General features: G+C 38.4%; 1 protein-coding gene and 1 non-coding gene across 2 annotated transcripts; both read left to right on the plus strand.

The window, feature by feature from the left end:
- The first annotated feature begins 14 nt into the window (after positions 1–14).
- LOC142037263 (E1A-binding protein p400-like) lies at positions 15–24,819 on the plus strand. Its single transcript, XM_075041478.1, has 33 exons — positions 15–126; positions 682–1,009; positions 1,845–2,061; positions 3,387–3,572; positions 3,803–3,943; positions 4,412–4,490; positions 4,968–5,303; positions 5,583–5,719; positions 7,227–7,396; positions 7,560–7,734; positions 7,837–7,973; positions 8,767–8,953; positions 10,000–10,163; positions 11,471–11,640; positions 12,745–12,906; positions 13,147–13,202; positions 13,653–13,948; positions 14,505–14,707; positions 14,808–14,980; positions 15,979–16,175; positions 17,029–17,140; positions 17,550–17,702; positions 18,470–18,553; positions 18,935–19,057; positions 19,484–19,528; positions 19,660–19,813; positions 20,323–20,564; positions 20,727–20,897; positions 21,360–21,496; positions 21,980–22,058; positions 22,546–22,665; positions 23,809–24,000; positions 24,290–24,819. Exons 3-32 carry the CDS (start codon positions 1,861–1,863, stop codon positions 23,980–23,982), a joined length of 4,764 nt encoding a protein of 1,587 aa, XP_074897579.1. The 5' UTR covers positions 15–126; positions 682–1,009; positions 1,845–1,860; the 3' UTR covers positions 23,983–24,000; positions 24,290–24,819.
- LOC142037482 (small nucleolar RNA SNORA49) lies at positions 15,355–15,495 on the plus strand. The gene has a single exon (XR_012652389.1). It is a non-coding gene; the product is annotated as a small nucleolar RNA SNORA49 (small nucleolar RNA).
- Positions 24,820–25,043: the final 224 nt, after the last annotated feature.

Raw genomic sequence — 25,043 nt, forward strand, 5'->3', positions numbered from 1 at the left:
AGCGGAGCGCTCCGCTCCGCTGCGCGGCGGGGCGGGGCGGGGCGAGCCCGGCGGGGCCCGGCGCCTCAGGTGCGGGGCGCGGGAACGGGACACCGAGCGGTGCCGGGGGCGGGCCCGGCGCCTCAGGTGCGTGCCGGGACGGGGGGGGAGCGGGACACAGAGCCGTGCGAGGGCCGGGGGCGGCGGAGAGGTCGGGGTCGCTGTGAGGGAGCTGAGGGAGGGGAGGGCTCTCCCCGCCTCGCTCTGCGCACCCAGGTGCCGCGCCGGGGCTGCCGAGCTGGGCGTTAGAGCCGGTTTTTCTCCGTCCTGGCCGACGGACACTGCCTCCTTCCCACCTGGGGTCCCGCAGCCCCTCCGTGGCGGGGTGCGGGGTCGGTCAGGAGCCGTGCGGCGCCGGGCGCTGCATTGCGGCCGGCTGGAAAGTTCCTGCCGGGAAAGGTGCCGGTACCGCGCCGACGGGTTTCTGGTGTATCTCGCGGCAGAGGAGGTTCGATAACGCGCTGCCCTTGTCCGTTCAGATAACTTTATCTTCGCACTAAAGCGTCTTCGCAGCCTGGCCGGTAGTGCTGCAGACATTGTCGCGTTTTCAGCATTTAAACCCCGCTCGGGTCTGTATTAGTGGCATGCGTGGCTGTAATGTATTTATTTATGGGATAAATCCTTCTGCCCCTCAAACGGCAGCGCTCTATGAGACGAGAGATCTGGGAACTGCACGAGTGACACCGGGCATCGCCCCGTCGTTCGTGTGCGAGAGCACCGGCCTCGCTCGCCCTCCACGCCGACGGCGGTGTTGGCCGTCACCGGTCCGTGGGCTGGAGAAAGCCTCGAGCGCCTGTTGACTCTCCCGCGTCATCTCCAAAGTACAGGCGTATCCAGGCAAGACTCAGAATGTGCTGCAGGAATCCTCTGTGTCTGGCTGCTAGAAATGAAGTAACTGCATGAACCTACTGGGATGATAAAGAATTCAAGTGGTTACACTGAGTTAAAAGGTCAATCACCGTTGATTGAGGTGAGCTCTCTTTATAGAAGTTGGGCAGGCAGCAATTCTGTAACCGTAAAAACCATTTCATAGCAAAATAAAGGGAATGTAAAAGTGAAATCAAAGGTAAATGTGGATAGAGCTTTGGAAGTGGTAGACCAATGCACCGTTTTATTGATAATGAAGATACTTTATTAGGTTAACTTCATTTTAGTTCCAAAACAGTACCTCACATAGAGACTCATAATTAGCTGTAATAACAGTTTAAAAAAAATGGCACAACCTTTAAAATAATGCTGGTACATCGACTACATATATTAATGATTTATGATAAAAGTATTTAAGATCAAATGTAAGTTTTAACCTTTATAATTAAAGATAATTGCTTTAATGAGATTTTCTGTAATTGTAACATTATATCTAATGCCAATTATCATACGATTTAAAAACCCTCTGGAGAAAATCTTAGAAACCTTAGTGAGCACTGCACATCTCATTTTCCATGCACTGGGCTTCAGTTTGTACCCTCTGTGCCTAATTTGTTGTTTTCTTTAATTGATGTTGTTGAATGAAATTTTTCCTTTTTGGTCATTTGATACCCTGATAGAGATTGGTTGCCTAGCTATCACCTCTCTGGGGGATGTTGTTAAAAAAGATCTTCATGTTGTCAGGTTAAAGAGCAGATAAGTACATTCTACACCAGCATGCTGATTGATTTGCATCTTCATACCTTTTAGGTATGCAATTGTATTGTGGTATGGTAGAAAGTTGATTTGAGCAACTATGTAACAGTCTATATTGCCAGTTTCATTGGTTCTTTTTGATATTCCACTATTTTAATTACTGAAGTAGCAATTTTTAAAAGTTTCCCTGCAGGTGGAATGCCTCCTGTTCCTCAAGTGGCTCAACAGATTAGCCAAGAGCAAAACCAACAGCAAAATGGACCAAACTTGTCAAGTTTGCATAGTTCCTTACCAGCTCCACACAGCAGGAGCCCAGCTTTTCTTCAGCAGGTACAACCAGCAGGCTGTGATAAGAAGCCTGGGATTTTGGTCCCAACTCCAGTTCCTGTACAACAACAGGTATCAGATTTGCATATTATATTGTATGCGGCTTTGAATGGCTGGTTTTCTGTGTATTGTAATTGCTGTTGTCATCTATTCTGCACCATTAAATAGTCTGCCTGAATACAGGGAAGTGAGTATCCTCAGAAACAGCGCAGTAACATCTGTCTCATTAAGAAAGTCTAGACAAGATTAATTTTTGGTGCTTTACCGCTACTTTCCCTTGAAATTTTACTTCTGTGAAGAAAATATCTGTTCATTTATGTCATTTGCAATGTCTACCCAACTCTCAGTTTAAATATTCTTGTGCTGGATTGTCATTGAATCAAATTCATTTCATGCTTCAAAGTAAATTTCAGACATGTGGAAGGTTGCAGGTAAGTCAGTTACAAGGTGCAGCAAGAGGGAACAGCGTGCTAACCTCTCACTGTGTCCTGGCAGCATTTTCCTTTGTGCATGACAGAATATATTACTCCAACCTGGGGAGAAAGGAGCAAATAATTTCAGTAGTTTTTGCAAAAGACTTTATCAAGCACTAATAATTTGCTTCAGATAGCTGTTGTATAGCACAGCTGGGTATAAAACTTTCCTTAAAATAAAATGTTGTGTTCATTTAAGTTTAGAATGCTCTGTAGATAGCTGTATCTCTCTTTTGGTTTTAACTAGTGGTGCAGACACACCATATGATTTTTCTTGAAGAAGGAAAAGGAATGAGAAGGAGTCAGGCAGATTCACTAAGGAAGTGGAATTTGTTCTTATAATGAAATCCTAGAAGGAGATTTAATTAAACTGAATCAATTATTTTAACTTTTCATGCAGCATATTTAGAATAAGAGGGGAGGAATCACAATGAAAATTTGTGCTGCTTGTGCTTACTTGCCAGCAGTTGCAGGATGCTTACATGTGTTAATAAAAATGCCATAACTAAATGTATTTTTCTATGAACTTCTTAGAGAATTCTGTCCATCTGCCATCTGGCAGAGCATTTCAATTCTGTGAAAATTCTCACTGAATCAGCCCTGCTCTTCTCATGAGATCTAGAGGTACTATATTTTAGGAGAAAAAATAAAGTTCTCAAGATTGAGTGCCACTGCATCCCAAACTTCTCTACTGATTTTACATAATACTGCTGCATCACAAAGTCCTTCAGGGACTTTACATAAATCTGCACAAGATGTGTTATTCATTATCTTTTAATAAAGTGCAACTTCAAACAATGTAGAATGTTTCCAAGGACTGAATAGTGTTTCTATTGGTTATTCATGTAACATTTTTCACAGTGTCTCTATTTTGGTTTTGTGTTGTGCAGTAGGAAACGTAGGTATAATTATGTTTACTTGAAGGAAAATGAAATTCTGCAGCGAATAACAGCACTGAGGAAAGAGGGTTTATGGTCTCTGAAACGTCTGCCCAAACTCCAAGAGGCCCCACGGCACAAATCACACCATGATTATCTTTTGGAAGAAATGCAGTGGATGGCAACTGATTTCGTTCAAGAAAGAAGATGGAAGATGATAACTGCCAAGAGAGTAATGTGAATTTGATATTTTCAACCAGAAAAGGGGGGGAAGAATAGGCAGCATTTTCATGGTTAGGACGTGATCACTGAGGATGTGTGAGTTTTGTTTTGCCTCTCCACTGTGTTTGTAAAGCTTGGGCAGTACTCCTAGAGGGACTGTATTTTTTTTCTTTCTTTAGAAATATGCTTTTTAGATAGAACAGAGTAAAAACTTAAAATAATTTTATGGTTTTTATTCAGCTGATTTTAAGTGTGGCTCGTCATCACGACGATATGATACTTCATAAGGAAACATGCAAGAAAAGAGAGGAGAAGCAACTGAGGGCTGTAGCTGCTTTTATTGCTAGAGAAATTGAACACTTCTGGTGCACCATTAAACAGGTAAAAAAAAATAATTTAAAAAAATCTAAAGACGTCTTGAATAAAAAAAACTATTGGACCATAACGGTGAGAATCTTACAACTGAGCTTTGCTCAGCCCACGTGGTGAGTATTGTCTGTTGGTAAAGATAGCTTCATGTTGTGGTTGCACGAATAGTTTCAGGCCTTGTATGTCATGAAGGAGAGTGCTTCGCTAACCCTAGTTGGTGCAGTTGGCTCGCTGTGGACATTTAAGTTTTGATGTGAGTTATTCTTGGGTAGCTCTTGCTTATTATGTGGATGACTTCTATTCATGGTCAGTTTTGTACACACTATTTTTTGATTTGTGTGTTCTGCATTGTAGCCGTGTCTGATGCCTGTCTTACTGTTGAGGAAATGTTAAGTAATTCATAGCTATATGTGAAGCTAAATGCATTCGTGTTTTTCATTTCCTTCTGCTCTTTTTCCGCCTAATCTCTCTCTATTTCAGGTGGTAGATTTAAAACTGCGAGTGGAGTTAGAAGAGAGGAGGAAGAAAGCATTAAACTCTCAGAACATCTCAAAAAAAGGTAATAAGAACCTAGACTTTTTTTTTTTTGCATGACTTTTTTTCTTTTGCGTACTGGTAGTAGTGGTAGTATAAGCTTACCAAAATAAATGCTTAGAAGCTAGTATTTTGGTCTTTGTTTTCAGTCATAAATATTTCCTTTCTCTAGCTCGCTCACTTCCTGTAGCTTACTAAAGCTTTGATAAATGCACTGTAAAAGCTTTTTGTTGCTGAGCTCTTGTTTGTATCAGGGATTAGTTTTATGTCTCTTGGGGGCCACGCATGAAACTGAATTCACTAAAACTATCATGTGTGCATCCGTGTCCTACTGCAGTTTGCCCTTGTTTATGTAGTCAAGTTTGACAAACTTAGGAGTGTTCTTATAGCGTAGAATTCTTGTTTTCTTTAGACCTTGGATTAGTTGTAAATGGCATCAAATCTGTTAATGAATTATTAATCTCAGATATGGCAGCACCATGATTTTTATTATTTTGTGCAGAAATAAGAGACCCTTTGAATAAGAAAGGGAGCCTTCAGAAGGAAGTGGTACTTCCAGATCTCACATGTACTGTAAAGAAATACATGGCAGATTTAGCAGACATTGGTGCTGCTGCAGAAGCGTTGTTACCCAAAGGCAGTGCTCAAATCACAACAGTAGTAAAAAGTGATACTCCCTCCCTATTATGCGGCACTCTTAGAGATTATCAGAAGACTGGACTACAGTGGTTGGCAAAGCTGTATAAGATGAATCTCAATGGCATTCTGGCTGATGAAGCTGGACTTGGAAAAACAGTGCAAGTTGTTGCTTTTTTTGCACACCTGGCATGCAATGAAGGTATGAAATATTGTAGATCTTTTATTTTATAAATCTATATTTTTAACAGTTCATTAGTGAATGTGTTTTCAGTAAGGGAAGAAAAAGAATTGCTTTTAATATGTATAATTGAAAGAAATGTACCTGGAATAAATTTTATAAGAAAGGATACACAATTCCTTTCGTTGTTAGTGCACGTGTATGTTGTTTGTATATACATAGTTGCCTTTTCTTTTAAGTTCCGAAGTCAGATATGGTATGCAATCATTTCCAGTCATGCTGTACCTTTTATCTGTATAGGTAACTGGGGACCTATTCTTGTTGTTTCACAAGACTTAAATGTGCTGAAGTGGGAGACTGAACTGAAATGCTGGTGTCCTGCTTTGAAAATTCTTCTGTATCTTGGGAACCCAGGAGTACTTTTTTTAAAAAGACAGGTATTGTGGAACATTGTTTCATTTACACATGTACTGGGTAACATAAGCATTACACAGAAAGAAAATATCAGCCTGGGTCATGGTTATACCATTGTGGTTAAAAACTTCAGTATAGCCATATCACAACCTGGTTCTTTTCTCTTTTGTTGTGTAGCATACTGGAAGAATGAGGATAATTCTTCATCTCATGAATGCTAGTTCATAAGCAGAGTTTGATATTTACCAATAAAATCTGCTTTGATTACCAGCACTGTCTGGCTAGCCTTTTAAGTTGTATGTATGCACTTACTAGCATGATGTCCCTTTGCACAGATATTTTTGACTAGTACCTGATCTCTGTATGGGGAAATTCACATCTTTGCTCCAGTGACTTGTACCTCATTTTAGTATTTGCAGAAGTTTATTAAGAAAACGTGTTGAATTTAGCCATTATTTGGATGGGAAACTGATGTGTAATCCAGGAGAAGCAACAGGAAGTTTGATGTGTATCTTGTAGCTTAGAAGCCATGTGTGTGTTTTCGGGCTTCAAAACTTCACTAAACTTATTTGCAAAATATGCTGCTGTTTTGTTTTTTTTTTTTCCCTCCTCTGTTTTTTGCATTTTCAACTTCCATAATTACAGGGAACTTCTTGGGTTCCTCCATTAATGTTTTTACAACATACAACTTTTATCCCTCCTTTTGGGATGATGTGTCTTTTCCAGTTACTTTTCAATTTGTTTCCTTGTTGGAGTCCTTCATATAATCTTAGATTGACTAGCAATTTTTCACTTCTCTCTTAAGTTTGTAGAATTGGGCCATATAAATCTTGTAATAACTTTCTCTTGCCTTGTAACCTGAGCAGAGCAGGAGAAAATTAGCAAAATTGCCATAGCTTTGAGCATATTTATTCCTTTAGTTCTGTGACTTTTCCTTTCATTCTTGCAATTTTAACTTTGTGTCTTGTGTTTCTAATTTATTTGCCTTCGAAAGTAAATATCAGGATGTTAATTCACACATTTGGCAGCTTCTGTGATCAAGTCTATAATAATTTTGATCCTTCCAGGTAGAATTTACCTAAAGATTGACGCATATGAATCTTAGAGATTAGAGTTTATCCTTTAAGTATGAATTCTATTGATAACCTGTAACAACAAGTATAAGTATTCTGAAATTTGTTCAAACTCTTCAAGGAACAATTTTAAAATGTTTAAGGAAAGATGGTTTTTCATTGCCAATTGTTTTTGGATGGAAACTTGGTCTATGTGTTTTATAGGAAAAGCTTGTTCTTCTTTTAAAAAACAGTTTCTCTTAAGGATATTTTATATAACGTTTCAAACATCACAACCAGAGAGTTAAACTGAGCATTCTCTTCCCTTTGGGGATTTTGAAAGCTTTGAAGAACTGCACTGGGATAAAGTGCAAGATAATCTATTTTAATTCCAGAAGAGGAAATGCGTAATAGTCTTTGCTCTGAAAGCCATCAAAAAAGCCTTTAGGATTTTTGTGTTTTTTTTTTTTTATTGCAGGAATGGACTGACCCTAACAACTTTAATGTATGTATTGCCTCCTGCAAGCAATTCTTTAATGACTATGAAGCATTCATGAAAGTACAGTGGAGGTACCTAGTTCTAGATGAGAGGCAGAATGGTAATAATCTGACAGAGAAGCACTGGGATGCAATATTCAATCTCCAGAGGTCTGAAACATTCATTCAAATATTTCTTTCTCCTTTTGTGTATCAGTTACTTCCTGAAATAACTTCAGCACTTATGACTGCAGTTTCTTTAAATTTTCTTGCTGTGATGTAATTTAAGTTATGAAATAGATCTTACGTTAATTGTTACCTTCGTTGTTCACAGTCATCTTCGTTTACTCTTGATGGATAAGCTTCTGCCTACTGCCTTAAAAGATCTGTGGGCCATTGCCTGTTTCCTGTTCCCAGGGATGTCCCAATCCTATCTGGATTTTACGAAGGTAGCATCTGCGGAGGTGAATGAAGATCATTATCAGAGAGTTGCAGTGAGACTGCAGAGAGTACGTCTCCCTTGAGGATAGTGTCTTAATACTAGTATCTTTTTCTCTGAGGAAAATTACAATTTTCATCACTTAGGAAATTATTGTTTTGTATTCTTTTAGGTAGTGCAGTCATTCATTTTGCGGAGGTCCAAAATTCATGTTGAGAAGCAGTTACCGAGGAAATATGAGCACGTGCTTACATGTACTCTTTCTAATCGGCAGAAGTCAATGTATAAGGACATCTTGTCTCAACCAAGGTACATCTGTTGAGTAGTTCTTAATTGTTGATTCATCGTTAAAGTTAGGAACTATTTCAGTTACAATAAGAGAGCTTGTTTGCTAGTGTGTTATTTCGAAGTGAGTCATGGGCAAACGTAAAGATTTAAGCACATTGGCATAATCACAGTGCTGTGCAGGCTAATCATCTTCTACACTAAGTGGTAACTGCATTCAGCCATTTCTTCATCCTGTATTTGTTTGTTTATATCCAGTTGTTTGACAGGGTGAAAAGAAGCATAAATAAACAGTATTTGCAGACTATGGGACAAAATATTTATAACTTAGACAATTGACCATGTGTCACAGTTTTTATCTAAATTTAGTTCTTAAGTTATTTAGGAACTGAATGTCCTAGGTTATATGTTACATTGCTTTTCTGATATGTCTGGTTTGTATTTTCTAGTGAATTTGATAATTTAAAGTGGTAGATGTTCAGGTGTTAAAAAAAAAGCCTTAATATTGACAATATGTGTTTCATATATTACCCAATGTCATTTCCATTTGAAATAGAGTGGTTATTTGAGAAATTCAGGTTTATGATAATATGAGTTTTAAAATCAGAATATATTCTATAAATTATTAAAAGTTTGAATGTGAGAGAAGCTGGAGGAATGGAAGACTGCATTTTTAAACTCATACTTTTCTAAGTGTGATAACTTGGTGTTACCAGATTTATTCAGAAAAACAATTTGAGTGTGCATAAAGACCTAAGCTCCTAAAAAGCACTGTTTTTAAAGGTAATTTAAATTATATTTTCACTTTAAATAACAGAACTCAAGAATGTCTTAGAAGTGGGCACTTTGTCAGTGTCCTCCATATTCTGATGCAGCTGCTAAGGGTGTGTAATCATCCTGATCTGATAAGTCCCCGGCTTCCAAGTTCTTCCTGTATATTAGACACGCTGGAGTTTACAACTGCTTCTCTAGTGCTGAATGCATTAGGATGGGATCTTTGGAAGGTGAGTAGGGAAGTAATTCTCTTGTGCTTGGCTTGATTTGACTAGGAGAGCAGGTGGCTTAGGACATAAAATTTCTCACACATAATTCAAGTTCCAATTAAACTTCAAAATCTGAATTGCTAATTCATTTATTTTTAGAAGCAACTGCTGAGATTATAAATAATAACCATTGACTTTATAGTAGTAGTGAATTTAGTAGGTATGCTGGGAATTTGCTATCCTTGTCAAAGAAGGTCAGGCTATTTTGCAACATTTTCTGGTTGTGCTTAGAGTCCCCAGTTAACCTAAACTGATGGGTCTTGAAAGCAAGAGAAAGGTGCCATTCTTGTCCTGTCCTGAGGAGTAGTTAAGGGTGTAGTTAAGCTGTGTACAGCTCTGGAAATGAGAAGCTGTATCAGGTTCCACAGTTTAGTTGTAACTTTAGCAAACAGACTATAGTTAAATTGCAAGCGGTTTCATCCTTTTTTTTTTTTTTTTTTTTTTTGTAGTGATTGTAGCAATATTAGAGGCTTAAGAAAGACTGCACAAAGCTAGAACAGTAGCATTATTTGTCCTGGGAAATTCAAATAGTTACTCCTTTAAGTCTGTTGGAAAAATCATTTTGAGGGGCTGACAGAGTGTCAAAGGCTTGTGAAGGAAGTAGGGTTAATGTATCAAGGTGGGAGTGGATGAGTCTGGAATGCCAGTTCTACGAAGACAAATGTTTTCATTACAAGCATTGAATTAACTGGAGAGCTTGTAATTTGAGGGTGGTGTCCTGTTTTTGACTCTTGGTAACATGAGCATAATGCTCTATTTTCATGGTGTAGGTTGCTGAAACCTTTTAAAGTAACGGCAGCTGCTCTCTGCAAGATCACATGACACTTGGCTCTGCCATGTTTTGGTTTAATTCTGGCATCAGCTGTGAGCTTTTTAATCATTCTCAGATAATGTGGTATTATTACTACTGGGTTTTTTTTACTGCAACTAAATGGTAGTAGAAATATTCCTTTAGGTTGTTTTTGTTTTCTTTTTTGTTTGTTTTTTTTTTTTTTTAATGACTTAAGCATGCAGACTGGTCTCTCTTTGATGTGATTGGGATGGAGAACCAAATTACTTGCTACGAAGCACAAATACTGCCAAAACTGAAGGTAACTAGGAAGCTTATTGAAGAGATCTACTGTTCTCCTTCGTCACCCAGACTTGAGCCAGTGAAGCTCAAACCAAATAGGTATGCAGTATTCCAGTGACTTATTAATTTATTTATTTATTTTAAGTAACAAGTGAAAATGAATAATGTTTGTGAGGGCTGAGAGGGTTCATTTGGAAGCATTTGGTTTTCTTGCTATCTTTTGTGTCCAAACTGATCACTGCTAAAGACTGTATGCCAGTCTTCTGAGGGAAAGCAGTCTGGTTTTTACCACTTAATAGTTCTTTTCATTCATGAAGGCTCAGTTGTGATCCTTCCTGCCAAACTCTATTGGGTTGAAGTCTGTTGTAGTTTTGATCAAACAGTGAAAGCGACTTCTGCAGTAGAGTTTCCTAAGCAGAATAATTAAATCTTCTCCTAGTTAATTTTAACTAAGATGTGGTTGCAAAGCACTTAAAGAAATCTTGGGGTTTTTTTTTTCTGCAGGGGTGGGGAACGGGAAGGAAAAAAGGTGTTCTGTTAAATTTTGACTTTTTTGGTTTTGTTATTGACTCTTTGAAGAGCAGTTGGGAGGGTTCATTTTTGTGTCTTGGAGTAAATGTAATTCTGCTGTAGAGCAATGTAGACTTCAACATTTTACAATAAATTAACCTGGTAAGAGCAGAGTGTGGTTGCTGAAGCCCAAGACAGCTTGTGTAACATGTGGCTGTAACAGGCAACAAGGAGGATGTCCTGCACTCGTTCTATTAGGATGTTCTGCCAGAAGTGAGCTTTGTCAGTTAATGAAATTTAAGAATTGGAAGCGATAGCTAAAATATATATGTAAAGCAGAAAAAGGACTCATTCTTTTGCTGTTTAGACATCTTTAGCTTCCCCAAAGTAGTATATATGAAACAGTTATTGTGAAGTCAGCTTTTACAATTGCAGTATGTTTTTAAAACCAGACTGCCTGAAGATGCGTGGAAGTAGAGATCCCCTGCTATTTGTACTTAACATCGCACCTAGCCATAGTTAAGACTTTGCTCCATTAAGAAGTTTGATCCTTATTAGCATCTTTTGGGGAGTTTTCTTGCTGTCTTCAGACTCCAGAGATGATTAAGGAATATGGGAGTTCTGTCATGCTTGTACCCCTCCATGTAATCTTTTAGAGAAGACTGAAGCCTCAGAGCTTTTGGTGTACTTGTGTTTTACAGTATATTTTGTTTCTTCTGCGAGTTGAGAGAAGCAGAATCCCTCCTGCTGTATGCTGTGCAGCTGGGTACCTCTTCTAGCTCAGATTACTGACTAAAAATAACTATTTGCTTTTTAACTTGATTTTTGTGTTAGGATTAACAACTTCCTCATTAATGTTTTTTGTATGTGTAGACAGACAATTTGTTAATTTTTAGGTTATTTACACCAGTGCAGTATGGACAGAAACCTGAAGGTAGGACTAGAGACTTCTCAAGGTCTCAGTTGCAGCAGACAGTGGACACAGCAATGGTTATGGCAGATCATCATGGGAAAATACAAGGACGACAACCCCTTGCCATGTTTTCAGAAAATCAGCATAGGAAAGGTGTGTTGTATATATAATAAACCATTGCTTTCTGGTTTGCTGTCTTTTTTTTAATATTGCTTGAATTTGGGGAAGAAATGAAGTTGTACTCAATGCGTTTGTGCATTACATATTTGAATATCAAGTTCCATTAGCAGTTTTCTAACAGCAGTTCCCTCACAAAATCAAAACAAAATTTCTTACGATCTATCTGTCTCTCTTTTATAAGCAGAATGATACTATTGTGCAAACACTGGAAATTTTGCAGGCAGTTGTGTTGGTCTCCAAGTATACCATCTTAATGAAACTCTCCCCTCAGACCTGACCTGCAGTGCGTGAGACAGCTTTTCACACATGTCGTTCTTAACTGACTGAGCAGATTTAGGCATTACCACTGTCCCATTCTCTGGGTCTCTGCTGAGCCACTACTAAAGGTCATTATTAACTGGGTCTTTTTGATATGATACAGCCCTGTGGAACAGACCATTTTCAGATGATTGGGGATGTAGTGCAGTATTTCAAGCACACTCTTTTTCAGGCCTTTTCTAAATTCTCTACATATTGATTTCAGCTGGGTACAGTATAAATTTTTGCACGGTTGAATGGGAAGCATTCAGTATGAAGGGAGACTGAAAATTATATCTGATAATTATTCTTTTGTGGTGTTAACTGTTCTAAGAACTTCTTTCATTGCTAAAAATGAATTGTGCAGGAAAAGATCTCTTATTCTGTGGCCGTTTTCCCCCAAGACTTTGCTTGAAATATACCTGTGCAGACTCTTGAAGCCCTTGCAAAGTTTGTGCATTGTCAAATCAAATGAGTACACCTGTGAACTACAAGTCAAACTGTATCTAGGAAATCATGGTTTTTTTAAGAGGTCTACCAGTGGTACTGAGGGGAAGAACAGTGTAGTTCTTTCATGTGTAGTTTAAGAACACACAGTATTAGGGGGAGACCTAGTCTGTTTGCAGTTAAGTGCAACCCAAGAGTTATGCCTGGAGTAAAATTGCCCTTCATTGGAAATAGGGCACACTATATGCATGGGATAATCAGTCAAATCCTGCAGTGTACAGTGAGGAAAGTCTTCTTTTTAAACCTTGTACCTTTTTTGTCTTATCTTAACAGCCAGCAAGATCATACTCGGCCCAATTGTTTCCACAGCTGGAGCACAAGAGAGAATTGCTCAACCAGAGAAGCCTGTAACATTACAGTTTAGAGGGAAAACATTTACTTTGTCTTACAGTCAGTTCTGTCAGCTTATTGGTAGACAGTCTCTGAAGCATCAAGGTAAAGTAAGGTGCTACAAGATTCAATTCATATCTTTCTCTTTTTTTTCTCTCTTTTTTCCTCTCTTTTTTTTTCTTTGTTCTTTTTAACTTTTTAATGATTGAGAAATCAAAAATTTAGAAGCTACAATATCCTTATATTGTAATATCATGTGTCTGTGAAATTAAATTATTTTTCTTCATTAAAATATTTTTCTTGTCTTGCTGCTTTCCTGGAAAAATGAATTTATTAATGTGACAGTGGATGACTTGAGTACTAAATCTGAATTGGTGTCTACACTTTCGTGTCCAACTCAGGTACTACGCTAACTCTTTATATGATAGAGTATATACTTGATCATGAACAATGTATAGTTTACAAGATTCACGTGTGCATATCTGTTTGCTGAAATAGTCAAAGCTTTAATATTTAAAGCATGTAGAATATTGTAATTGCCTAGTCTCATCCATCTGTACTAGTGGACTCTCCAATAGCAGTTTGAAAGTCCCGTTATATTTTTACCAGTATGCATAAACTACGAAAGCAGATTTATTTTTCATTAAACTATCAAACCTTACATCAGTCTTTGTATCACAAATACTATTCTAATCGTCACCTTTTCTCCTGCTCACGTCTCCTTTCATAGTCATTCATAGAACTTGCATTAACTAAATTATCCTTATTTTCAACTTTCTTTTGCATAAATTTCTTTTTCATATAAGCTTTATCTGGTCAAAATACATTCAGGTAAGATTTTTGAATTAAAGGGTATCATAGAAGAAAAAAGACAACTAAAAGAACACCTGGACAAAATATATTTTGGGAATGAGCGTCGTTGTTCCAGAACCCCCCTGTATGGCAGAGACTTGTTGGAAATTTGCTCTTGGATCAGTGAAAGAAAAATGTCTCAGCATTGTTCTGCCAGGATTAACAAATGGTGCTGGGCTGGCTTTGCAAATTGCCTTCCATACTCAAGCACTTCAGAGGTTCGAAAGGATCCATTGCAAGAACTCATTCTGACATTGAAGCAGCAACAGATTGCCCTGAAGGATGTTGTTACTAGGTAATTGAGACAAATCCATTTGCAGTCTTTGCACAAATTTCACGGGTGTCTACTACCATCCAAACCAGGGTATTTATATAAGTACTGTAAAATGCTAAAAGTGATAAATGAGTTGCCTTGTTTTATCCTTATTGCAGGCTAAATGCCTTTATGCAGAATCTATTTGCATGCCTGATGTATAATTTTAGATCATTCTAAGATTTTAAAACTCTTAATAGTTCAATGGCAATTGTTATTTGTTATATAGCAATTCTACTTTATTTTGACATATCTTGTATTTTTTTGTGTGAATACTTACAAAAAAGTAGGAGTTGTAAGTCAATTTATTTTGGTAACTTTATGGATGGTGGTAATTTCCTCTTGTCTTGTTCTGATCTGGAGTGTTTTTGCATTTACTTGATGCTAACATTAAACTTCATCTACTGATTTACTTTCAATTACCTTTAGCCAGGTCTTTTATGCTTCCATGCAGACATCTTCTTTATTACTGTTTTTGAGTAGTTAATAGCCCAAGCTGTTAAAAATTAGTATATTAAAGTTTTGGTTTGCTTTACAGAGACCTGTGTGTATTGCCAGCTGTAGCTGTTGCTCCTCCAGATTTGTATGTAGCAAATCCTCCTTATACATATACCCATGAAATGAAGGTCTTGAAGCTTAGTCTAAAGGAACAGATACTTCCCTACCTCCATTCAATGCAGCATATAGCAAGGCCTCATTTTCTGCAGTTTCCAAATCCCCGACTGGTGCAGCATGATTCAGGTATTAAAGAAAACACCACCTATTATAACTGTGCAAATGTGCTTTCTCTTAATTGTTGAATGCTACCCACAGAACCTTCACGTTCTTATTTCATGAACAGGCAAGATGGAAGCTCTGGCTGTCTTGCTTCGGAAGCTGAAAGCAAGAAGACATCGTGTGTTGATTTTGACACAGATGATTCCAATGCTTGATATACTGGAGCTTTTCTTGAACTTCCATTTTCTCACATACATAAGAGTTAATGACAGCGGTGCTCACAGTTGGCATTATCTGGTAAAAGGACCTCTTACTCAAGCTAATAGTTAATAGATGCTCATAGTGGGAGGGAAAATGCTAAAGGGAAGTCTAATACATTTGCAAAATTCATTTGCATAATTTCATTAGTTATTTAAGCAAATTATCTATGTAGCTGTAGCACAAAATATGTAATTATATATGAAATATGTCAGTCATATTACTGTTTGATGAGGCATCAGGGTGTTTGCCAAGAGGTATGCCACTAGCTGTCCTACATTTATGAGTAATTTGTGCTTGAAATACAGACGTTTTATTTCACAATAGCATTTTGATAATTGCTTTTCCTTTCATTATCTGTAGCCATCTACATTGTTAGTACTTTAAATGTAGTTGCTGTTTTTATGTTGGCACTTCCTCAGCCTTACTCCAGGGGCTTTTGTTTTTTGTCGAGTGCCCTGGCATTGCCTGAGGATAAATTGAAGGTATGCTCATATTTCCCTCCCCAGTAAGATTCTTAGTATCCTCTGGGGCCTACAATTTGAGCAAACATTAACAATATAGTTAAGTTATTATTTTCTTATTTTTTATTTCAAATTGCATTGTTATGCTTTCTGTCAAATGCAGTATAAATCATGAAGGAATACTTTGCCTTAAAGCAACACAAGGCAGCACAATAGAATGGATTCAATTTAGTCAATAGACAAGAAAAATGATGAAACACACAGAGAATGTAATAACCCAGTGAGGTGTGCTTAGTCATAGGATATAATGTGACTACTGTAATAGATCTTTAGATTTTTATCTGGTTGACTGCACCATAACTTAATAGTTTTAATGGTACACAAATTAATTTTGAGTTGTATAGATCCGTAACGTGGACAGTCAGATAACTTTAAATGTTTGCATGCTTAATGTAGGTTGGGGAATTAATAAGAAAGCAATTTTTCTGATCTTCTCATTCTGTAAAAAAGTTTTAGATATTTATGCTTTATTAATGTGAATTTGTAATTAAGTTGCTTGTCTACCCATTTTAGGAATCCATAAAAAACTTCAACCAAGACAAGCGATTCTTCTGTGCTATTCTTTCTTCCCACACTCCTTCCACAGGTGTCAGCCATGTAAATGCGAATACCGTTGTCTTCTATGACACTGATTTAGATCCACTGATGGATACGAAGGCTAAAGAATGGTGTGATAAACTTGCAAGAGACAGAGATACTCACATATACAGGTGACTTTTATGCTAAGAAATAGTATAGGTGTTTTAAAGTCAAGAATAGAGGGAAGATGTTTTAAGGTGAAACTAGGATTTTTGGTTGACGTCATCCTTTTAGTTTAAGTCATTTGGTCTTTTAAGATCCCCTTAAAGATTGGATCAGTCATACATGCTTCTTCCCTTCAGACTAAAGAGAAAATTAAAACCCTGTCCTTCCCCTGACTGCATCTTCTATTCCTGTCTTTCACTCCCACTTTCATCTTGTAAGCCATCTGGATTTCTGTGTTGGGACAGTCAAAACGAACGTTAATATCTGTGGGTGTTTTCTGCTCTTGATAAACAATTAATGTCTTTCTTGATGGTCTATCATTGGATTTCAAATCCATTAGTGATGAGATACTGATGTTCATGTAGTTCTAAGATGTATTTGAAAGCTTCTCTCAAGGGACTGTTTCTTTTCCTGGAAGGACATGCTGAAAGCAGAGGGGAGCTCTTGCTCACCTTACACCATTAGCCAGGTGTGCATGGGTGTGCAGTGCAGACACTTTTAGCGAATACCCTGCTATTGTAAGGATTTTTGTAAAAATCCAGTTGTATAGAAGACAATACTGCTTATTGTGCATTTCAAAAATAAGAACTTAAAAGAACCCAGTGTTTTGAGAATACGAAATCAGATCTAAAAAGAAAGCTTTCCTCAAATAAACTACATAACAAACACAAAATTTCCTATGAAAATACCTGACAGAATCTAAACGAGTGTTGGTGCTCACTGCCGTAGGCGAGGAACATTAGACATGAAACAGTTGAGTTTCAGAAAGTGTCACTGTTTTCTAGGGAACGGTATTTAATGAGTTTCTTTGTTTTGCAGGCTTATAAGTGGTAATTCTGTCGAAGAGAGGCTGTTGAAAAAAGGTATTAAACATTTGATTCAAGAAGTGGCTGCTCAGGGAGATGATTGTTCAACAGACTTATTAACTCAGGTACTGTAACATTAAGAATGTGAGCAGTTATTTAATGATATGTAAAAAATTAGTGTTTTACTAGATCAGAGTCAGAATTTTAAACATCATTTAGTTTTATATTCATTTCCAGACTTGTTTGGGGGCCAGTGGTACGTGATCACAGTTAAAATCAGTAAAAATCCTGAACTGTTAGCTCACATAGAAAATCAGAAGATAAAATTATCTAGAAAGAAAACTGTGTTTGTTCCAATGGTAATTTTACACTATTTTTGACATTGTTTTAATCAAACGAAAACAACTTCTCCTGCAGCAAAAGATATCAAATGTGTCTGTAACCTGACTTTTCTAAACTCAGTTTTAGGGTGATTAAAAAGCTTTAGACATCATACATTGTCTTATCAATTACTTGAAAACATGTCTCCATAAGGTTCTTTGCTCTGAATATGCAAAAGAGGATTCCAGAAAGTTTACAGAAGAGACACTGTCTGAGATAAGAAATGATATAGACTCAGAGTTGTGTGATTCAAGAAATACCATGGTTCCTTCACAGTTAGAACAGCTGGCTAGCTTTGTGGATCAGGTATGATGATTTCTCTTGTTTTACGTAAACCTTTAGAAATATTTGAAATTTACTTTCCTGTGCAACAATCAAGTGGCTTTCATAAAGTATCTTATTTCCACTCCATTTACATGAAACAGTTCTGTGCAAATTTAAATACTGCAGCAATCCTGGGAGAAAATCTGAGCTTATTGATAGATCTGTTCACGTACTGAAACATTTAAGTCATCAAACGTTCTCCTGAGGGTTGTGAAGTGCAGTGGACTAAATTGTATCTTGTGATATAAAACTGTTTTACAGTCTTGTGCTTTGCCAGATACTTGTATTTTTTCTTAAAGGCCTTGGATCTGTTTCTTCTTAACCATGAAATGACTATTCTTAGCATTCCCTAAGTTCTGTCATATTCTGATTGTCTCCTTTTCCCTCTGACTACTTTTGCAAAACCCAAGTAGCAGCCTGCTTACTAACAACCAGTCAAGAGTGTGCATAATAACTTGGATGGGATTCTCTTTTTTTTTAATCTGGTTAGCAAAATGGAAGCCAATAGTTGGAGCCTATTCTCAGTGATACTGGTGGGATGTGAGCAGACTAGCTAGCGACCAGAATGTCAGATTTTTGGTCCTTAGATCTCTTTTCTACCTTAATTATGGTGCCGTTATTTGCAACCAAAATAAATACGTTTATTTGTTGGGGTGTTTTTCTGCTTGTTTTTAAATCACTGGTTATTTTCATGTTTCTAATTCAAAAGCTAAGTAACTAGCAATGTGTCAAAATGTTTTTCTGAACAGCTTAAGCCAATTGAAAAGTATGCGTTGAATTTCTTGGAATTGTTTCATACTTTGAATGATCAAAAAAGCCAGAAAGTCAACAAGGTAAGCGACTATATTTCATTTTCTGAGTAATTAATAAAAACAAAATAGAAAACCCCAACTGTTGTCAGATTTTTTTTTTTGTTTATTTGTTTTTTTTGTTTGTTTATTGGGGTTTTTTGTTTGTTTATGAGCACTGAAATTTTGCTCAAAATGATCGTGGTCTAAAAACACACTGGTTCCTAATTAACATGTAGACATATTTCCCTTTCTTTTTACTGGTATGAGGGCCTTATCCAAGAGTGAAAAGTCAGTTCAACTAACTTTGCTGTCACTGTTAGCCTATAAAAGGTGAGACTCAAATCAGTGGCAATTTACTGCTGTTAGCGTATTTATTGTGAAAAGTGGAAATATTTTAGAGTGTACAAATTTTTTTCCTAAAAGGAGTTAAAACCTGCAAATATAAAATGGGAATATCGGCATCCCAAGGAGCTGGAAAAGGCAGAAGAAAAATTTCAGCAGGAAGCGGAACTCTTAACGTATACCAGACAAGATGCTTATAACACGGTAACATCATGGGATTGCCAAGTCCCTGCTTTTCGAAGAATTTGTATATTATGACTATGAACCATGTATTTAAGTATGTGTGTTGGGTTCATGTTGCACTAGTCTTGTGGCCTTGCAGAACTGTTGTACTCTTGAAACTGAAGCTGTCACTCTGTAGATGGTTTTAATTCTGTAGAGTAGCAGGTTGCTGTTTTGGCAGAACTGTGGGTTGGTAGGTTGACTTGGAATGGACATGCACAGTTACGTATCAAGGTAATAACAACTGAAGGAAGAGCTTGAGAAGAATATTGAAAATTAAGAACAATTCCTTAAAATACTTTTTTTTCTACCGTAATTTTAGAATTATAGTTATTGCAAACAAGTTTATGCTGGGTTCTGGACTGGATGATGTATTGAGGTATCAAAAATTCTTTGCTTCTCATACAGGAATTTGTCTGTGAAGGACCAGATGGAGAAGTAGAAATAATGCCTGTAAGTCAGTAGCTCTTGCTTCATCTGAAGGAAACCTTACCTGAAATACTGTAATTAATGGCAAACTGTGGGTTGTGGGTTTTCTTTGTTGTTGTTGCTGATTTTTTGTTTTGGTTTGGGGTTTTTTGTAGCTTTGGACTCCCCCTGTTGTACCTGAGAATCACAATGATGTCTACACTGATTCTGTTATGTGTCTGATGTATACTAGTACTCCGATTCCAGAGTCTAAGCTTCCACCTCTTTTTGTTAGGAAGGCACATAAGCGGCAGAGAACAGATCTGTCATGTAAGTTGGATTGCATGGGAAGGTGTGGTAACATTTTTGTGTGAAACAATATGAAAACTCTTTTGCAAGAACATCTCTAAGTTTGTGTTTAAAAATTTAGGCATGCATGTACCATTATCTCTGTTAAGATTGATATCACTCAGACAAAATGATTGAGCGTAGAGTGCAAGCAGAGGGACTGCGCTGTGAAAACTTGCTATTGTCCTTACAAATTAGAAATAGAAATACAGGTGGATTAAATGAGCAGGAGTAAAGCAATGAGACTCCTGTTCATCCATTTGATCTGTTTTTAAGCTTATTTTCCTAGTGAAGTGAGAAGCTATTTAAAAATGATCGATCAAGTCAAATACTGTACTAGAGGACCATAGGTTGAAAGTACCTGCATTCAGAAAAGTACTGCAAAAGACTTATCATTAGTCAGATGATTTGCAGCAATCAGTTTTCTGTCATGATCTTGTTGCACATAGTTCCTTTCTCACTGGAGATAACAACTGTGTCCTGCCAATTAGCTTCAGATGAGAGTAAGAAGCGTTGCTGTAGAAGGATGGTTGCTCCTCCACCTTCACTTTTTGATCAAGTGACTCCAAGAATATTGAACACACGACAGAAGAGCAAAGCTCAGAAGACCCTCCTCTGGGTAAAACAGAAAACGTATTTTGCAAGACCTTTGTCAGCTCTCATCAATGCAGCTACTGACACTGGGCAAGATAGCCCTGCATGGCTAATTGCTGAAGACTTGGCACTGTTAAAAGTAAGATGGTACTTCCTTTTTATTGACTTCAAAAACTTTTTACGTGGAAGTTTGTTACAGCATCCATAGACCTTGATTAATACAGTGTGATACGTGCTTGTGCACACAAAAAAAGCATTTAATTGAAACGTTACACTGGTTCGATTTCTCTCTGCCTCCTAGGCGGTGAAACAGTTACGGACACTTCCTTTAAACCTTGCTATGGTGTCACCTGCACAGACAGCAAACTGGGACTTTGTCAGTGATGTCGTTAACTCTTGTAGCTATGTTTATCGCTCCCCAAAGCAATGCCAAAATCATTACATAAAATCATTTGCAGGTCCAGAAGGAGAGGTGAGTTTATGTTGAAATGTTCATTATATTGTGAAGGCTTGGGGTTTTTGTTGCGTTTTGTTTTGGTTTTTTAATTCCTCATTGCTCTTTGTGGACTACACGAATGTTTAGTAAGCAGAATAATAACTGTATTTTAGAATTTTGAGTAGCTTGGTATACAAGCAAATGCTAATAAATAACTTCCCCTGTCAGTATGACTACTATAGTTTATACTTACTACAGTTTCCATACACTTAAGAATATGAATTTCCCCAGTGCTGTGACAATGATAGCACCTTGGATGTATCACTTTGCACTATCACTATATTAAAACTAAGGAAGGGGAGTTATTTATTTTAACTTTTATTTAAGTGGCAGGATATGAATTGTCTTCAGTCAAGACTGTAAACTATGATTTTTGAGACAGGGCACTTACGACTATGTATTTTTGGTACCTAAGCCTTCAATTTCTATTTATTCCAGAATACAGGTGGTTATCCTCTTCGTGTTAGACAAGCTTATGCTAAAGACAAGAATTCTGAGCGTTCTCAAATCTATATGAATCACTTTGAGTTGATGACAATGACTACTAGAAAGAGAAGTTCCTCAAATAGGTTTCTGTAAGTTTATTCCTACTGTCAATGATAATTTTTCCCAGATTTAACATTTAATCTGTTTGGTGGCCTGATTGGTGATTTTTTTTTCTTTTCTCTTAAGCAGAAATGTATTTCACAGGGGCGTTTCTCTTGTCAGAAGCGCTGTGATGACCTTCAGCCTTAACTTAAAGTAGTGCATTTACTGTCAAAGAATCAAACCTGTGCTTGTGCTGATGTAAAGAAAAGCTTGAAGTGCTTCAGAATTGCTCCCTGTGATGTATCAGGAGGGATAGGCCAGGCTTTCAACTCTTTTCTCAGGTCTGATAATATAGCTGTCATATTTCTAGGTAAAGAACTGGCTGGAGTTCCCTGCTAATCCCCAGATTTTTCAGATCTTAATTGCAGATTCCTCTTCCAGAATTTTAAAATTCTTTGTGTTAAAATACCATGAATATGGAAATAGTTGCACAAAATTCAGTTAGCTTAAGCTACTTCATTTACTTTCAGTGCTGAGAACTATGACAAGCTACTACCTATGTCTGAGGCTGTTTCCATCTGTGCAGAGCCTATGACGATGCAGGAAAAGGTCTGTTCAGTTTTTCCAGGTCAATTCCACTCTGTATGTTCTTTTCAATAGCTTTTCAATCCTTTTCATTTTCAGATCTTTTCAATTACTTTCTCACGTAAAAACAATTGCAAAGGCTGGGAATAAGGAAAAATAACAAGAGTTTTTAGAAGACTGAAAATTGTTCAGTATGAGTTTTGATTGCCTAATCCCCTTTCAGGGCATCAGCTGTCCGTTCCAGATCTGTTCCTTTACACTTCTGTGGTTGTCTCATTTTTTTGGTATTTTAGCAATGTCTGAAGCAGGCAGCCCTGATATATAATAATTTTTTGTCAAGTCAGAATTTTCTGTTGCAATTATTGGTATAGACAATTAGGAATTCATTTCAGGATAAATCTTTACCTGACTTCATGGTAACAGTCATGGTTTTTATCTACTCAGAATTAAAATAATTAAAAAGAAGCCTATCACTGTGATCCCTGCCTTCCATCTGTTTCTGTTGTCATAGGCATTGACTGAAGAACAAATAGCTCCACAACTGCAGGAGCAACAGCCCAGTCAGAAACAAGAAGAGGAACAAACAATGGAGCCAACCCAAACCCAGTGTCAACCACAGGGGGAAACACAGGTGAGAAACAAAAACATGATTGCCATGCGGTATGTGAATTCATTTCACTCCTGCAGCTGTAGGCAGAGAAATATGTTCCTCCCAACTGAATGAATCTGTTAGTCCAGATTCATGTGCACTTAGGGCATCTGTTTTGACTTTGCTGAGGCTGTGTGTAGGACTCAGCAAATCTGGAGAATTGGGACATTGAGTAGCAGGAACATCTCATTTTATCTGAGCTGAGGTGATGGACTTAAGTGCTACTTAAAAAAATACAGTCTTGTTGTTCAAGGATATCAGAATACTATTCAAAGAATAATTATAGACAAGCTCTTTCTTAAAGATACAGGATTTTGGCTTTCATCCCAGAGTGGATTTTACGATGCTGAAAAAGGCATTCCATATTGTTGTGGTTTAACCCCAGCCAGCAACTATGCACCACGCAGCTGCTCGCTCACTTCCCCCCCCCCCCCCAGTGGGATGGGGGAGAGAATTGGGGAAAAAAAGTAAAACTCGAGGGTTGAGGTAAACACAGTTTAATAGGACAGAAAGGAAGAAACTAATAATGATAATAATAACAATAATAAAATGACAATAATAATAAAAGGATTGGAATATGCAAAACAAGTGATGCACAATGCAGTTGCTCACACTTGCTGACCGATGCCCAGTTTAGTTCCCGAGCAGCGGTCTCCCCCAGCCAGCTCCCCCCAGTTTATATACTAGGCATGACATCCCATGGTATAGAATGCCCCTGTGGCCAGTTTGGGTCAGCTGTCCTGGCTGTGTCCCCTCCCAACTTCTTGTGCCCCTCCAGCCTTCTTGCTGGCGGGGCATGAGAAGCTGAAAAATCCTTGACTTAGTCTGAACCCTACTTAGCAACAACTGAAAACATCAGTGTGTCCTCAACATTCTTCTCATACTGAATCCAAAACATAACACTATACCAGCTGCTAGAAAGAAAATTAACTCTATCCCAGCTGAAACCAGGATGCATGTATAGACTGGAACAAATGTAATTTTATGGTACGAATGTAGTTGTACTTTTTCAATATATTTACCTCCCTCATTGGAAGAATTTCTTAAAACTTCACACCCTCTTTTGTGATCAGTTTATAACACTTCTGAATGTTAAAAATACAGTCTATTTCATGACACTTTCAGGCTTTGGGACGTACACTCTCTGCAGTCACAGCTGCGTTACAGCAAGTGTCTGTGGTACCTGCCATTCCAGCACAGCTGCAGCCCTCAACCCCCAGCCAGTTTTTTCAAGCAGAAGCATTTGACAGCATCAGTTGTAACCATCACTCTGATGGCAACTGTGCAGATGGCTTTTGATGACTCTGCTTATATCAGGTAACCTTTTATTTTCAGTTCACATTTTGCTGTTGAAAGTAAATTGCTCACTTTAAAATTCATTGGTAAGTGAAAAGGATGGAATAGTCTTTCAGTAAGTCCTCCACTCTTTAGAAAATAGCATATCTCCAGATGCTGTATTATTTAAGTGTAATTAATTTCAATTACATAGAATTTTAAACACTGTCATCTTTGTATACTGTCACTTATTTTTCAGTTTTATCTTAGACTGTTTTCTCTCTATATACTCTGAGCTAGTAACCACTATTTGTCTAAAATTTCATTTTAGATTTAGTTGCAAGAAGTTCCAGGAACCAAGTCCTGATCCTCAGCCCCCAGTGACTTCTTTGCCCCAGACAACATCAGTAGAGGAGTTCTCCTGATGGCAGACTGCAGGTGTTGGTGAACCCCTGGAAAGCAAAGCTTACGTATAGCCTGGAGTCGGTGTATGTGACGCCTTCAGCCGCGGATGCTGAAAGTAGTGAAACGCCTGCTTTGTAAATGAGAACTGAATGTCGTTATCGGGCAGGTGGAAGTTGTGTTTCCTTCGTTGCCAACCCCTTCCCCAGTTTTTTTGGCAGTATGTTACTGTAGTCAAGAGTAGCACCAGGTTACTTTTTTCCCTCCCTCCCTCCCCGTCCTCCGAGGACCGTGGTGCCGCTGCTCCAGGTAAGCGCTCTACGGTTCCTCCTGCCCGTAGGCACCTTTTCTTTGTGGATTTCTACGCCAAACCTTGCAGAAACGGGTCGGCACGGTTACCGGCCCAGGCAGCACCGCCTCCTCGCCCGGCCGGCACGACAATAAAAGTTACTTTTCTGTCCCGTCCCCGCGTCTCCTTCCCGCGTTCCCGCCCGGCGCAGCGCTCCCTCTCCCGCCGTACACCCAGGGCCGCAGCGGCCGCCCCCCTTCCCCTTCCTCCCGCCCGGGGCCCGGCGGAGCCCGGGGCCGAGCGGAGCCCGGGGCCCGGCGAGGCGGCGGGGGCGGCGGGGCGCATGCGCGGGCGGGGGCGGCGCATGCGCCGAGCGCGGTCCGGACGGCGGGGC

This window comes from Buteo buteo, chromosome 11 (assembly GCF_964188355.1).
Source record: "Buteo buteo chromosome 11, bButBut1.hap1.1, whole genome shotgun sequence".
Lineage (NCBI taxonomy): Eukaryota > Metazoa > Chordata > Aves > Accipitriformes > Accipitridae > Buteo > Buteo buteo.

What these genes read in the sequence shown, in the direction of transcription:
- LOC142037263 (XM_075041478.1), top strand. Translation starts at nt 1,861, where the DNA reads ATGCCTCCTGTTCCTCAAGTGGCTCAACAGATTAGCCAAGAGCAAAAC. An exon ending in AGAAAATCAGCATAGGAAAG is followed by an intron (nt 11,641 to 12,744) that starts GTGTGTTGTATA and finishes TTATCTTAACAG; the next exon opens with CCAGCAAGATCATACTCGGC. An exon ending in CTCACAGTTGGCATTATCTG is followed by an intron (nt 14,981 to 15,978) that starts GTAAAAGGACCT and finishes TACCCATTTTAG; the next exon opens with GAATCCATAAAAAACTTCAA.